General features: G+C 42.2%; 1 protein-coding gene across 3 annotated transcripts in view; it reads left to right on the top strand.

Moving 5' to 3' along the window:
- The first annotated feature begins 327 nt into the window (after positions 1–327).
- Positions 328–16,562, top strand: part of IL20RA (interleukin 20 receptor subunit alpha) — a 46,629-nt gene continuing 30,394 nt past the window's right edge. The window contains exon 1 of one of the 3 annotated variants that reach the window (XM_002817402.4): positions 328–652. In XM_002817402.4, coding sequence (XP_002817448.2) covers positions 565–652 — 88 coding nt within the window. In that variant the 5' untranslated portion in view covers positions 328–564. The remainder of the gene's footprint in view (positions 653–16,562) is intronic. The other 2 variants (XM_063724997.1, XM_009242286.3) reach the window with 2 other exon arrangements.

The following is a 16,562-nucleotide window of genomic DNA, read 5'->3' as shown; positions in this document are numbered from 1 at the left end:
AAAACATTTCTCAGGAGGTAATCCTGTCATCTTAAATGATGCATGACTGTTAAGATCTACGGCTGCGTGCCTAACTGTATATTGAGAAATAACTCTCTATTTCATCCATCTTCCAATATTGAACTTTAACTGACCATCAGACCGGCCTGAATACCAGATTCTCTTTGCAATGCACTCGCCTCGCTCATTACCAGAAGGAGGTTTTACCTGCCTAGTGACCCGGTTGGTCTGGGTATGAACCCCGAGAGGTGGAAACTCTCAGACTCTCAGGACTGACAGCCGAGTGGCTGGGGACTATAAATCCGCGAGAACTGCCCTCGCGCTGCCATCCAGCTGGGTAGCCGGAGGAGCGCGCGTGGGGGCTCCGCGAGTCGCTCGCCTTTGGTTTCTGGGGAAGCCTGGGGGACGCGGCTGCGGCGGAGGCGCCCTGGGCTTCGGGTCGCCTGGAGCGTGGCGCGCAGAGCCCCAGGCGCCGAGCGGGCGCCGCGCGGCCGCGCTTGGCCCCAGCGGGCGTGGGACTGAGCAGTCTGCTGCCCCCTGACATGTGACCCAGCCCCGCCGCCCATGCCGGCTCCCGGCCGCCCGGCCTCGCGGCCGCCGCTGCTGCCGCCGCTGCTGCTCCTGCTCCTGGCGGCGCCTTGGGGACGGGCAGGTATGTGGGTCGCGCCGCCAGGTGCGGGCCGGGGCCGGGCAGAGCGCGAGGCCGAGCTCTCCCCTCCTGCCCGCCGGCCAGGTTTCGCTTTCGGGCGGGCAGAGGAGGAGGTGCGCGGAGGCCGGCGCTTCCAGCCCGGGGGCTGCAGGGAGCCCGGGCGACACTCGCCGCCGCCTCGCGCACCCTGGCTCCGGGTCAAGTTTGCAGGACTCCGCGCTCCGCACTTTTGGTCTCGAGAATTGAGGTGGGGTGGGGGGAGTTTGGTGGGGGGGACGCTCTGCGCGGTGCCCACAGCCTATGACTTGCGGTCGGGGACGGTAACCATGCGGGGCCCCTCGCCGGCCAGTGCCAGGCTCCCGCCACCACCGCCGCGGCCGCGCGGAGGGGCCCCTGTGGATGCCGCGTCTCGGCCGCCGGGCCCCGCAGTCCTGCAAGCCGCGTGTCGCTAGATCCGCGCTTTAAAAACCAAACTCCCCGAAAGGGTCAGCCCCGAAGGAACAGGATCCAGAAAGACGCAGCTTCTTAAAGTAAGCTCTCCCTGCCCTGGGTACGCCGTTGTTTCCTTTGCAGTTATGACCATGTACAGATAGTGCTCTTTGATTTTTCAGAAATAACAAAACTTTTAACTCGTTTACGACATAAGGTAACTGAAGAGCTCTTTCGTTTTGTTTGGTTTTTAAGTTTAAATTCTCCACCAATTGGAATCCAGTAAACCAGAATGATTCATTAACCTGATTGCTTTTTTTTTCCTGTATTTCTCGTATATGAGAAAAAGATTTTTTAAAAAAACAAAAAACAAGATATCCGGGATCCTTTTTTTAAAAATTATTTTAAAAAACAACAACAAAGCTTCTCCAAATACTGTGCTTTGTAGACACTTGGTTCAGGCCCCGCTGTCTTTTAACCCAGAACTGAACAGTAAGAGTGAATGCAGGAAGAAAGTTGACGGTGAATCTGGAGTCCTTGGTAGTTAAAGAAAAAGTTAAATTCAATATAGTTACAACAGTAAGAAAAGTATGCACACAGATCTTGGAGAGATTTTGAACGATAGCTATTATACATAAAATATTTTATCTTCTAAATTTATCAGAAATTATAGTTATTTTGCTTTTTAATATTCCCAGGTAGGCTGAATGGGAAGAAACGACTGACGTGCAAATATTGAGCCTTCGACTAACAGACAGAAATTTGTTTTTATTTTTAATCGAAGAGAGAAGCTGGGCGCTGTGGCTCACACCTGTAATCCTAACACTTTGAGAGACAGAGGCATAGGCGGGAGGATTGCTTGAGGCCAGGAGTTTCAGACCAGCCTGGGCAACATAGGGAGACCCTTGTCTATACTAAAAATTAAAAAAATAAAAATAGAAAACTAGCCAGACATGGTGGCAAACACCTGTAGTCCTAGCTACTCCGTGTGCCCAGGAGTTCCAGACTGCAGTGAGTTATGATCACACCACTGCACTCCAGTCTGAGCAAGGGTGAGACCCTGTCTTTGGGGAAAAAAACAAAAACAAAGAAAGAGAGAGAGAGAAATAAAATTGTTGGGTGCTGACATTGCCAGGTAGTAATGTTCTTGACTTCAAAATAAAATTTGCAAAACAAACAGTAAGAACTCTTTTCTGACCCAAGAGACCTTGATACTACTTTCTTAGCTCTTCTTAGGGTATTCCTGTCCTCTCCTGGGTCTTTGGGCTAAGGTCTAAGGACTGCTGGGAAGACCACCTTAGAAGATGTATGTAGTTACCTGGATACTACCTGCTCTTAATTGAAGGATTATCTACAATGTCTTCTGTACAACGTGGGCTTACTAAGTTTCTATGACTTTGCCACTCTCAGGTAGATTAATGCTTTAATGCTCTCATTTTTTGAACTTTTAAAAAATTTCGTCTCACAGCTCAGTGCCATATCAGGCTGCAAAATACCAAAACATCCAAAGAGGAAAAAAAAAACTCAACATGTCATGAACCTTGTAGGGAAATCTTGGTATTTCATTTCAGATAAAGTTGTAATGGAATTCAAAATGTCTATGCGGCTCCCTCAAGGCAGGTGCAATACACTGTCATTCACTCTTGGACCCCTCCAGGGACAGAATTTCACAGGGACGTTTATCCTTATGGCTTATCAAACTCTGCACTGTTGGCCATTCCCATATCCTGTCCTCAGGAAAGATAAAGAACCATGATTAGCATAATATAAACAGGCATTTAAAGTCACTAAGATAGAGTGGGAGATGGTGACTTCTCAGGTCATCTGTCTCCTCTGCTCAAAGCCCTTCAGAGGCTTCTACTGTTCCTGGAATCATTCTCAGTTCTTCTACAAGATCCTGTGTGGCCAACTCCTGCCTGTCTCTCCAGCCTTATCTCACACCACCTAATTCCTGCTATCCTGGCCTTTTTCTACTTCCTGGGGCAAGCCAAAGTGTTTCCCATCTCACTCATACTGGCAGTTCCTCTGGAAGTTCCTACTGGAGATTCATACTGGCAGCCCTTCTGCTAGAATGCTGCTGCCCCACTCTATTCCCAGCTAACTCCTGCTCACACTTTGGCCTCTCACTGCCAATGTGCTTCCCTCAAGAAGGTCTTCCCTAGGGAGTTCAACAATGGAAACACATGGACACAGGGAGGGGAATATCACACGCCGGGGCCTGTCAGGGGGTGGGGGCTAGGGGAGGGATAGCGTTAGGAGAAATACCTAATGTAAATGACAGATTGATGAGTGCAACAAACCACCATGGCACGTGTATACCTATGTAAGAAACCTGCATGTTCTGCACATGTATTCCAGAACTTAAAGTATATATATATATATATAAACAGGGTCTTCCCTAAATCCCCAAAGAGGAAAAAAGTGCAGCTTATGATGTCTATTAACAAATAAACTTGAGTTTTGGAGCTTTATATTGCAGTCTAAATACCAAAACAACAACTATGCTTATTAGAATGACTTAATGGAGTGAGAGTATTAGTCAAAATGTCTCTTCTTTGATACAAACATGGCAGCATTCCTTATTTTGTTTCACTGAGAAGTTATTCCAGGACATACTTCACTCACACACACACACATACACAGAGACATAAATGATTCTAGTGAACCAATTAAATTTGCAGAATTATTTTCTTTTTTTAACTTTTAATTTTGAACTAATTTGGGACTTGCAGAAAAGTTTCAGAAATAGCACAAAGAATTCCCATATCCCCCTCACCTAGTTTCTCCCAATTAGAACATCTTATGTAACCATTGTACAATGTTCAGACCGGGAAATTAACACTGGTATAACACTACTCACTAAACTATAGACCTTGCTGGAGTATCACCCATTTTTCCAATAATGCCCTTTTTCTGTTTCGGGATCCAGTCCAGGATCTCCCATTACATTTAGTGGTCGTGTCCCCTTAGTCTCCTCCAACTGGTGACAGTTCCTCAGCCTTTCTTTGCTTTCGTGACCTTGATACTTTTGAAGAGTCCCAGTTACCTTTTTCTTAGAATATCCCTCAGTTTGGGTTCATGTAAAGTTTCCTCAAGCTTAGAATTAGGTTATTCAATTTTGGCAGAAATGCCACATAAATTGTCACTTCAAAGGATTTGTAATATCAACATGTCTTCTTATTGGTGATGTTAACCTTGATCCCTTGGTTAAGGTGGTCTCTTCAGAGTTTCTTACTATAAAGTTATGATTTTTCAATTTGTGACTAATAAATATTTTGCAGAGAGATACTTTGAGATTATGCAAAACTCCTGCCTGTCCCCAAACTCACACCCAACTATTTTTAGTATCCATCGGTGGATTTTGACTGTAAAAACTACTATACCTAATAGTGATTTTTTATTTCACTCTTTTCTTCCACATTTATTCATTGGAATTCTATTATAAGGAAAGGTCATCTTTTTTCCCTTTTTAGGTATTTTTTCAATTGGTTAAGTATATCAGTATGGACTCATGGATGTGTCTTATTCTTTCATTTATAATTCAATACTATCCTTATCAGTTTTATTGCTCATGCTGTTCCATTTTTGGCCACCAAGAGTTCCTTCAGTTTGGCTCCTGTGTCCCTCTTCCAGACTCATCTAGTGTTTTCCCTGCCGCAGGCCTGGAATTAATGACTTCCTCGGGAAGCTCTGGTTCCTTCTATTGGAGAAAGGTGTTTAGAAACCAAGATCTGGGTGTGAGGCATGCTTATTGCTACTGGAATGTTGTTTCTAGGTGCTCTCGGTGGACGGAGCTGGGAAATATGTGTGTATAGACTAAACTAGTTATACACACACATCTGTATTTCTGTATGTATCTGTGGGTGTGTATATATATTTAAGACCGTGAGTTTGTAATGGTGCCGCCAACTTCAACCTAACAGTCAAGGTTCATTCTAGCCTTCCTCTTTCATTTACAGCCTCTTTGTCGAACAGTTAGAAACCCAGATGCTGCCAATTTCAACCTAACAGTCAAGTTTCATTCTAGCCTTCCTCTTTCATTTACAGCCTCTTTGTCGAACAGTGAGAAACCCAGATGTCATTATCTACAATAGACTTATTTGCCTGATTCTAATATAAATAGTTTCAGGATTGCTCCTATGAGCAATCTCATGCTCCTATGAGAAAAACATGTACTTACTAAATTATAGCCTTTATGTACAGTTTTCTGGTCTTAAGCTTTATAATATCCCATGAAGATACTATTGACCAAAGTTACCTGGCTTAGTCCTTTTTTTTCTTTACTCCTTTTGATGTGGTTATTCTATCCATTTGGGATAAGTTCAGTTCATTTGTTAAACTGCTTGTATTACAATTTGGGTTCCCCCCGCCCCATGCTACTTGTTTTGTTTGTGGCATTTGGGGCATTTGGCAGCTAGGTGAAATATTACTGTGCTTATAAAAGTCAGAGCTATACAAAACAGTTTTCTCAGAGAAGTGTGGCTCCCTTCTGAGCCCTACTACCTCCTTTCTATTCCTCACCATACCACCGCCTCTTTCCCATTACACTATAAATGTGATTACGATGTTGTACTTATGCTGTCATTGTGATATTCTGACATCATTTCTACTTTGTTCTTGGTCCACATTCCATGCCATCTCCTTCATTTCTTGTTTATTTTTCCTGAATTTATTTTGCACCGATGAGCAAATATGTGTATGTTTTAAGATCCAGGTCTAAATCTGATTCTGTACTGCAGCTAATGGAGGATTTCCTCGCTCAAGTGTTCTTTTTATCAAAAAAGCATGTCTTCTTTTCCAGCTTTTCTCCCATTGCCTTTCAAGTAGACTTGGGGTGATTTCTTATCTATAGATTTGCAGGCCTCCTGATCTATCAGCTTGATGCCCAGCCCCAGCCTCCCCAGAGAGTATCATGTACCCAACATCCAAGCTTATGGCTACAGGTATCTCCAGCCTCACTCCTTACGATGTGCACTCCTCCTGCCTGGAACTACTCAGCTTCCTTTAGAATGAATTCAGGAAAGGCAGTATCCACGACCTGGATAGCAGCCAAGGAGAATGGTTACCCATGGGAAGCGGCGTGGAATAGGAACGAGGTAGTAGGGCTGAGGAGGAATCACCGCTTCCCTGATTATACCTTTTCATTTAGCTCTCTTAGAACCATAAGGTAGGACATATATATTTCATTTACTCATAAACTGTGAGTAAAGACAATAGGCAAGTGGGATTATTGCTTTAAAATTAAGATTTTAGTATAAACATTTCAACGTAAAACATTTGCTGTTTTTATAACTTTTTAATAAAACTGTATATCTCTATGTTGCCTTTTTTAGTGCTTGGCATAGTATTTTTCACAAAATGGTTGTTCTGTAAAGTTGTATGGTTTTCTTAAAAGCAACTTTCATTATATGCGTTACATTTTAAAAATGACTTTCTATTTGCACCATTTTCTTCAAAGTACAATTTTACCAGGTGTCATTGACATGTTGACTTCCGTATTGATTTAAAAAAATGATCCTCTGAGGCTTAAGGCAGCGTATATTTTATGGAGTAAAATCACTTTATCCATCTTAATTATAACATTATACTTTTGCTATCATCGTGATGTTCTGACAGCATTTTTACATTTTCTTAGTCTACAGTTTATGACATAACACAAAATTTGATATCAGAAACATGAATTAAATCACTTTAATCAATTCCAAGGTCTATCAATTACATATAAAATTGGAGAACAAGGCCGAGGGCAATGGCTCATGCCTGTAATCCCAGAGCTTTGGGAGGTTGAGGCAGGAGGGTCACTTGAGGCCAGGAATTTGAGAGCAGCCGGGAGAGACCCCATCTCTACAAAAAAATTTTTAAAAATAGCCAGGCTTGGTAATGCCTAGCTGCTTGGGAAGCTGAGGCAGGAGGATCACTTGAGCCCAGGAGTTTGAGGCTGCAGTGAGCTATGATCGCACCACTCCAACTCCAGCCTGGGCAACAGAGCAAGACTCTGTCTCAAAAAAAAAAAAAAAGAGAGAACAAAAAAACTATAGACAGAAAGTATGCTAGTCAGAGACATTAAAATTAAATACTGCTTTATCTTTCAGAATTCCTTTTGATGTAGAAACCCAGAGTTGACAGGACCTTAAAGGTCACCCCACCCAGCTGCCACTCTCTTGATTGTCTTCTGCAGCATCACTTCCAAGTAATGACCTGTCTGCTGTGTGAGCACCTCTCATCACAGGATACTCACTACCCTGCACCCAGGCAGGCAGGATGTCCTGTCACTGCAGGTTTCAACTATTAAAAAGTTCTTTCATAAAATGAGCTGAGCCTTGATCCTTCCATTTTCATTCACTCACTGTTAGTCCTCATTCTAAGCCAATGAAGTCATACTGGACAAGCTGTTCAGATCATTGAATTCAACCATCACATTTCCTCTGTGTCTTCTTTCCTCTCCAGAAAACCACCTCCCCAGAAAACTGCTAGGTGCCTTCTCTCTCCCAGTATTTCCAGCATATGTTCCAGTTGGTTTGCAATCTCTCGGGCTGACTTCCTATAGATCATGATGAGACTGCTGGTCTACGACATTCTAAACACTGAACCTTGGAAGGTTCATTTACCCTCCAATGATTCAGCATCAGGTTCTTGATAAATGCAGGCCTCTGATGTCTAAAAGGCGCCCTCCTTTCTTTGTTGTCATCTATGAGACACAGACCCTCATTCAAACTCAGAATTTCATATTAGTACAATTTCATTTTGCTCTGGAGGTGATTTTGTTTCTGTTTGCTTCTTACAGTATAGAGAATAAAAGTATGGCATAGTGTTTTATCTAGAACTTGTGACGATGGTCTTAAATGCAACTAAGGCTACTCTTTTCTGAAAGGACAATTTTCATTGACTATAAATATTATCTATACAAAATTGGGTCTGTTTTTTAAGGGTAGTGATCCCTGCATTACACTTTGCACCACCAAAATGGATACTTCAATCACTATCCACTGTTCAAGCAAATGCCAGCTCTACCCACAACACAGAGAAAAGGCATACTTAGTCCTGTACAGACTTGTGGGGAAGCTTTGTTTATGCTTCTTGATTTCAACGTGTATACCATGTATACTTTTCACCCAGCTTCCTCTTGGCTGGATAATCCAAAGTTCCATTCCATACAGCTACATTTGCATTTTGATGACGTGGGATATTTTGGCAGCTATGTGCTTCCTAGTTAAAGCATTTGTTTACATTATCAACCCTATTTAAATTTCCTCCTTACCAACTTTGCAGGGTTTTCTTTTGTTTTGGTTTTTTTGCTCAACATCAGTCCCCTCATCTTCACTTTCAGGAGACTCCAGCAGCTCTTAGAGCGTTCATTTTTCTTTTCAATAAACATTGTGCTCATTGTTGAGGAAAGATACAAGCAAGCAACAGACACCTACTCTATTAGCTTCTCAAGGCTGTCATGGCAAAGTGCCACAAACTGGGTGGCTTAAAATAACGCAACTTTATTGCCTCACAGTCCTGGAGCCTGGAAGTCTGAAATCAAGGTGTCAGCAGGGTGCTTTCTTTCTGAAGGCTGTGAGGGAGAATCCATTCTGTGCCTCTTAGTGCTTCTGGTGGTGCTGGCAATCTTAGGCACCCCTTGGCTTGTAGACACAACACTCTGATGGCTCCCTGATCGTTACATGGCCTTCTTCCTGTTTGCCTTCACATAATCTTCCAGAAGACTCTGCATGTCTGTCTGTGTTCAGATTTCCCTTTTTATGAGGACACCAGTCACACTGCATTTCGGCCCACCCTAATGACCTCATTGTAACTTGCTCATCTCTTTAAAGACCTTATTTCTGAATGAGATCCCATTCTGAAGTGCTAGAAGTTAGGATATCAACATATTTCTTTTGGGCAACACAATTCAACTCATCACATCTACCATACCCTCAAAGATTTATAGAGTAGCAAGCAGGATCCATGGGCTTGGCATCTATGGTGGAAAAGAATCTGTTTTCTCAGCCACATGCAGTGGTTCCTCATCTCCAACATGTTTAGGAGTCTGTGTCCAATGAAGGAAAACTTTTGCAGAAGGGTGAGAGCTCAAAGCCTCTACTGAGAATGTCGAGGGCCCGGACGAGGTCTTCTCTTGTGCTTTCCATAACTTGACCATAAGGCAGAGCTGTCAATGGATACTTAATAAAGAATAAAGACATTTAAATTTATCCAGCAGAGGAGCTCACTCTTCTGAGACCTCTGCCTCCCATCTTGGCTGCTCTAGGGAGCACTTGCCCTGAGAAATCCTCTCCGTTGTTCCAACAAAGACCGTTTTCATATGTAAGGCATAACGACCCATAGTCTTCCAGCCCAGCATCCCTCTCCCTTTCCAACGAACCCATCTGTGTTGCAGAATGTCTATAAATTATCTACTAAATGCTCAACTTATTATTTTAAAAATTAGCTTATCAATTTTAAGTGCAAAGTAGAATATCACATGCAGCCCGTAATTTAGGGAATGAGGTATTTGAAGCGATCAGATTTAACAAAATAGGATTACCTTAATACCCCATGCATCCATTTTGAGTTTTCAAAACGATTAACTATATCCTGACTCAGTGTAATTTCTAAATAATGCTTCGAGTGCTTTTTGCTCACTCATTCATTCAGTGTCATCCTTTTATACATATGAGGAGCTGTTCTAGGCTTCAGGGTGAACAAGAAAACAAGGTCCCTTTCTTCATTTAGTCTTCAGAGAAATATAGACAAGTAAGTGATTGCATTAAAATGTAAATGCCAGAATTTCGGAAAACAGTTTCTTTGGAAGCATAGGATAAGACAACTGATCTAATAATGGTGTCAGGCAGGGCTTCCTATAGGAAGGTCCTTTAAACTGAGACTTATAAGAGTTGTTGGTTAATTAATATACATATATGCGTATATATATATCACATCACATTCTCCTTACTCAAGGATAAAAGGTGAATCAGAAAAGAAATTTGATATCCAAGTAAATGCCTTTCTATGAATAAATACCTTAAATACTTTTAGTAAAAACCATATTAATTCAATCAGTAGTCGTAAGTAGGTTGCCATCTATGTTATATAAAATATTTATAATTCAATATAAATTTAGATCTTTTTAAAAATGTGGTAGTATACACCATGGAATACTATGCAGCCATAAAAAGGAATGGGATCATGTCCTTTTGCAGGGACATGGATGAAGCTGGAGGCCATTATCCTCAGCAAACTAACACAAGAACAGAAAACCAAATACCACATGTTCCCACTCTTTTTTCTTTTTTTTTTTTTTTCTGAGATGGAGTCTCGCTCTTCCGCCCAGGCTGGAGTGCAGTGGCACAATCTCGGCTCACTGCAACTCCGCCTTCCGGGTTCTCACCATTCTCCTGCCTCAGCCTCCCAAGTAGCTAGGACTACAGGCGCCCGCCACCACACCCAGCTAATTTTTTTTTTTTATATTTTTAGTAGAGATGGGGTTTCACCGTGTTAGCCAGGATGGTCTCCATCTCCTGATCTTGTGATCTGCCTGCCTTGGCCTCCCGAAGTGCTGGGATTACAGGCGTGAGCCACCGCACCTGGCCCACATGTTCTCACTCTTAAGTGGGAGCTAAACAATGAGAACACATGGACACAGGGAGGGGAACAACACACACCGGGGCCTGTGAGGGGTGCTGGGGGAGGGAGAGCATCAGGATAAACAGCTAATGCATGCAGGGCTTATTACCTAGGTGATGGGTTGATAGGTGCAGCAAACCACTGTGGCATACGTTTACCTATGTAATAAACCTGCACATTCTGCACATGTATCCTGAAATTTAAAATAAAATAAAATTGAATATAAAAAATAAAATAAAATAAATTCAGGTCTTTTAAATTTAAATATTAGCAAACAAATAAAGCTAAGTCCTGCTGTCAGCATATTCCATATATAAATTACCAAGTAGTTAATATTCCTTTTCATATACATTTCTTTCTTAAAACACTAAAAATGAACAAACAAACAAAAATCCAATAACAGCAAAATCCCATGGAAAGGATGATTTTTCTGAGTGGTAGTCATCTAGTGGGTAGGAGTCAGGAGTTTTGTGACTGTAGGACACTGACCTCAAGATCACTGGCAGCCTCAACAAGCCACTGTGGTCTGCGGCTCTTTGCAATACTCACTCAAACCACAGTAATCAAAAGGCACACATTATGCTGTGGCTTCTGACATAGGTACTATTTACCACTTCCTGAGTCAACCCAGTCCTTTAAGGACTCTGTTAACTTTCATGAACAAGATCAAAGGGACTGTCTTGCCTGGTCCAGTATCCAAGTTGTTTCTGGAGGTGTTCCAATGAAACAGTGAATTGAATAGTGTCCTCTCAAAAGTAATTTCCACCTACAACTTCAGAATATGACCTTATTTGGAAGTACAGTTTTTGCAGATGTAATTAGTTCAGAATTTTGTATTGGTCCATTCTCGCCTTTCTACAAAGAAATACCTGTGACTGGGAAATTTATAAAGAAAAGTTTAATTGGCACTTGATTCTACAGGCTACACTGGAAGCATGGTGCTGGCATCTGCTTGGCTTTTGGGGAGGCCTCAGGAAACTTACAATCATGGCAGAAGGTGGAAGGGGAGCAAGCATGTCACATGGCCTGGGCAGAAACAAGAGAGAGCGATGGTGGGGAGGTGCTACACACTTTAAACAACCAGATCTTGTGAGAACTCACTCAGTATCAGGAGAACAGCACCAAGGGGGTGGTGCTAAACCACTAATGCCCACTCTGTGGGCATTCCATTCATGAGAAATCCACCCCCATGGTCCAATCACCTCCCACCAGGCCCTACCTCTTACATTGGGAATTTTTAGTACTTCAACATGAGATTTGGGCAAGGACACATATCCAAACTATATTAGATTTCATGATGAAATCATCCCAGAATTAGGGTGGACTGGTGTCCTTGTAAGAAGAGGATGGGACTCAGAAAAGCCACATGAAGGCCAAGGTGGACAGAGACTGGAGTGATGTTGCCATGAGCCAAGGAACACCTGGGGCCACCAGGAGCTGAAAGAGGCAACGAAATATAGTTTTCTAGAACCATCTGAGGGAGTGTGGCCCTGCTGACTCCTTGATATCAGACGTCCAACCTCTAGAGCTGTGAGATAATGAATGTCTATTGTTTTAAGCCACCTAGTTTGTGGTACTTTGTTTTGGCAGCCCTAGGAAACTAATACAAGGGACTTGGACTCTTCTTTGTGGGCATCTCTTCATTATTGCCCTGCTTTTATCCTGATTACTCTTGTTTTATATCTTGTGGCAAAATAATGTAAGTACCTCAAAGAGCCAGTCTTCTGTAAGGCCTGTTCAGCATGTGGAATCTCTGTTCATTTTACTGCATTTAGTTACACACTTTATCAAGGCGTAATTCAGCCTTGAAGAGGTCTGATCCTAGTCCTGGTCACCCTCAAAACAACTCACCATTCTGATAGTGTTCTTGATGGCTACTGAACACTTCCATCTTCCTGGTGTGTGATTGGAAAGTCTGAGATTCCAGTTGAGATCATGCCGTCAATCTCATTTGCCTCCAAATTCCAAGCAACAATCAGCAGAAGTAAATACTATTCATTATTTTCTTGAAAGTTAAAAGAAATGCAACATTGAAATTACTGTACACAAATGCTTCCACCAAAACAGAAAGTGAGAACTTGGAGCCACGATCTCAGGGCCACGTGGAAAGAATAGCAATCAGGAAATCAGAGGATGGAAGTTCAGCCCCTCCTCGTCCACTGCCCTCTGTGGGCAAGTCACTTACCTTGAATGGGCTTTGGTTTTCTCATCTATGAAGGAGTAGGGTTCCATGATTTCTGAGGCCCAGAGATGACCACTTCCTGGGCAGTACCAGGCCATCACTTCACCTGCCTTGTGCCCTCCACCTGCCTGAGGGAACCTGCCCTGTCATTCTGTCCTTGGGGCTGGCCTCTGTACCCTGGTTCCCACCAGCTCTCTCCTGCCACTGAGACTAGCCCCTGCCTAACACTCCACATTTCTTACATTTCCCCCAGGAGGCTCCCCACATTACCACCTATGCAACAACACAACAATCTTTTTCCTCTCCACAGAGCTTATTCTAATTCATACCAAGTGGATACCATACTGGATTTATTTTCTTTTTTTTTTTTTTTTTGAAGCAGAATCTTGCTGTGTCGCCCAGGCTGGAGTGCAGTGGCACGATCTTGGCTCACTACAACCTCTGCCTCCCAGGTTCAAGTGATTCTCATGACTCAGCCTCCCAAGTAGCTGGGATTACAGGCACGTGCGCTGCGACACCCGGCTAATTTTTGTATTTTTAGTAGAGATGGGGTTTCGCCATGTTGGCCAGGCTGGTCTAGAACTCCCGGCCTTAAGTGATCTGCCCACCTCGGCCTCCCAAAATGCTGTAACTACAGGTATGAGCCAATACACCTAGCCTCATACTAGATAACCATCCTCTTTCATTTTCTTGATCACAACCTGATACAGGATTACGTGAAGGACATAGTTCTGTGCAGTGAAGCATCACTTGATGATGGGGATACCTTCTCAGAAGTGTGTCCTTAGGCGATTTCATCCTTGTGCAAACATCATAGAATGTACTTGCCCAAACCTAAATGAAATAGCCTACCACTACACACCTAGGATATATGGCATAGCCAATTGCTCCTAGGTTACCAATCTGTACTGCATGCTACTGTACTGAATACTGTAGGCATTTGTAACACAATGGTATTTGTGTATCTAAAAATAGATACACATCTTATATATACATCATCTTATGGGACCAGCATCATTGACTGAACGTCGTTATGCAGCGCATGACGTTATTTCTGAAGTGTGCACCAGTGGTTTAAGTTGATCTTTGAGCTAGCAGTGCAGTTACCCAGCTACACCCAGCTGTACATTGTATCATCCAGGGCTCCAGCAACAGCACTGTTTGTTAATTTATTGTGGCTGTTATGGGCTGGAAGGTAACTTGTGCAGGAAGGGTATCCAGCATAGGTGAGTGAATTGGATGTGCTTGGAGGAAATGGGCTGGCTGTTTTAAGTCTTTTGATGTCCACTGCCATTGGCCTGCCATTTGCCTGCTTCCCACAGATAAGTAATTCATGGCAATGTTTATTACTGATAATAATGGCAGTTATTCATATAATAACAATAGTTATTGTTAATGGTAAGGAATAGTAAAATTTACAATGAATAGTAACTGTTGAGATGGGTGGCTAGGAGGAAATAAGTATAAAAGGTGAGAATGGGTACATAATAGTGGAGGAGGTGAAGGGGAGGTGATGCTGAAAGCATACTCCAGAGATGTCCAAGGAATGTTTGAATCATCCCTGTACTGATCCACTGGGCAAATTGAAAAGTTACATCTGAGTATCAGGAAACATTTTTTTTTTTTTTCCCTTTCAAAAAGAAAAAGAACAAACTCTTGGGGTTAATCAATAAACTAACATTATTTTCACTGCCTTTCTAAATGATTGGTTAAGATTAAATCATTGGAGAAAGGCAACAAAAATAATGTTAGTTATTGCCTTGTCCCCCTGTTCCTTTTTCTTTACTCTTTCTATCCCTCCTAAGGACAATGTCACATGTGAAAGTGTAAATTAAATACATAAATATAAAACTTTGGGAAAGCTGATGATGGGGACATGTGGTCTTTATGAGTAAAGGAGGCACCCAGAAGTGTGTGTCATGAGGGAAAAGAGTTATACTGTTTTTCATCCCATTAATCTTACTTATTCTTTGCCAAATAGCCTTGCTGTTGCTTTTCAGCTTTCTGAAGTACTTACTGATATATGCATTGAAAACTGGTGGCTGAGCATGGTGGCTCACGCCTGTCATCCCAACAGTTTGGGTGCCTGAGGTAGGAGGATTGCTTGAGCCCAAAAGTCTGAGACCAGGTTGGGCAACATTAGTGAGACTCCGTCTCTACAAAACAATGTTTTAAAACTTAGCCAGCCACGGTGGCATGCATCTGTAGTCCCAGCTACTCAGGAGACTGAAGAGGGAGGATCATTTGAGCCCAGGATTTTGAGGCTGCAGTGAGCTATGATTGAGCCACTGCACTCCAGCCTGGGTGATAGAGTCAGACTCTGTCTCAAAAAAAAAAAAATCACAAACTACTGACATTTTCCACTATAATTCTTTAATGAAAATGAAAGAATCTCTATTTTCCTCCCTTTCTCTAATGCTTTTTTGTCCATCATTTACCATTTAATCATTTCTGCCTCATTTTTTTACCTTTTCTATTATTTTTTCTTACACTTTTATCTTGTTGACTTTCCTTCTGAAAATTTCAAGTCATGAAGATATTAGTGGAAGAATTGCATCGCCTCTAGGAGGATAAAAAGAAGTACTAGTGTTGAAAATGATTTGAGGAATAAAGAGTCGATATTTAAGAAATAGTTACTGATTGAACTTGGAGTTTCCAACAGCTATTCTTTTCAGTACTTTAGTGGTCCCAAACAGTTTGTCTTTAACCTTGTTCTTTCTTTTATATTTTCCCTTCTGAGGCATATTATCAAGTAGTAAAGATTTCAACCCACATTCGAATCTACTTTTCCAGTTACTATAATGATCATTACTACCAATTGAGACGCTTTGGAGATTATAACTTGTGAAGAATATTAGGTTCTCACTCTCAAAAAGTTATTTTATGTTATGTTATGTTATGTTATGTTATGTTATGTTATGTTATGTTATGTTATGTTATGTTATGTTATGACGCAGTCTTGCTCTGTTGCCCAGGTGGGAGTGCAGTAGAGCAATCTCAGCTCTCTACAACCTCTGCCTGCCAGGTTCAGGCAATTCTTCTGTCTCAGCCTCTTGACTAGCTGAGACTACAGTCACACACCACCATGCCCGGCTAATTTTGTATTATTAATAGAGATGGAGTTTCATCATATTGGTCAGGCTGATCTCGAACTCCTGACCTCAGGTGATCCACCCACCTTGGCCTCCCAAAGTGCTGGGATTACAGGTGCAAGCCACCGTGCCTGGCCCAAAAAGTTTATTTTCTAAAAGGTAAGGGAAGAGCTTTATATAATCTAAGAGATGACATAAAGTAGTGGGACTGGTTTTCTAACAATGGGGCTGGCTTATACAAATTAATAATAGTCATTATGGGAGGCTACACACAAAAATCTCACAACAATGAATTTCATAAGCTCCCTTTTCTCAGTTGCAGGTACAGCTTGGCACACACTGATCAGAATATCCCAATGAGTGGCAAACTTTCAACTTGGGAGAATGAATTTTATTGTTGAAAGCATTGAAAGCCACTTTCCACAAGTTTGGGTGATCAAGCTGGGAAATGCTATATTGAGCAAAAACAAGATGTAACCATTTAAAAAATGAGATTGAATTTTTTTGCATGTTTCTAAGCTACCTTTGAAGATAATTGTAGCTGAAAGGAAGCATCCCTCAAATGCCATGAGCTAAGAAGTATCATGAGAATAATCATAAACCC

This window comes from Pongo abelii, chromosome 5 (genome assembly GCF_028885655.2).
Source record: "Pongo abelii isolate AG06213 chromosome 5, NHGRI_mPonAbe1-v2.0_pri, whole genome shotgun sequence".
NCBI lineage: Eukaryota > Metazoa > Chordata > Mammalia > Primates > Hominidae > Pongo > Pongo abelii.
This window is presented reverse-complemented; position numbering and strand designations above follow the sequence as displayed.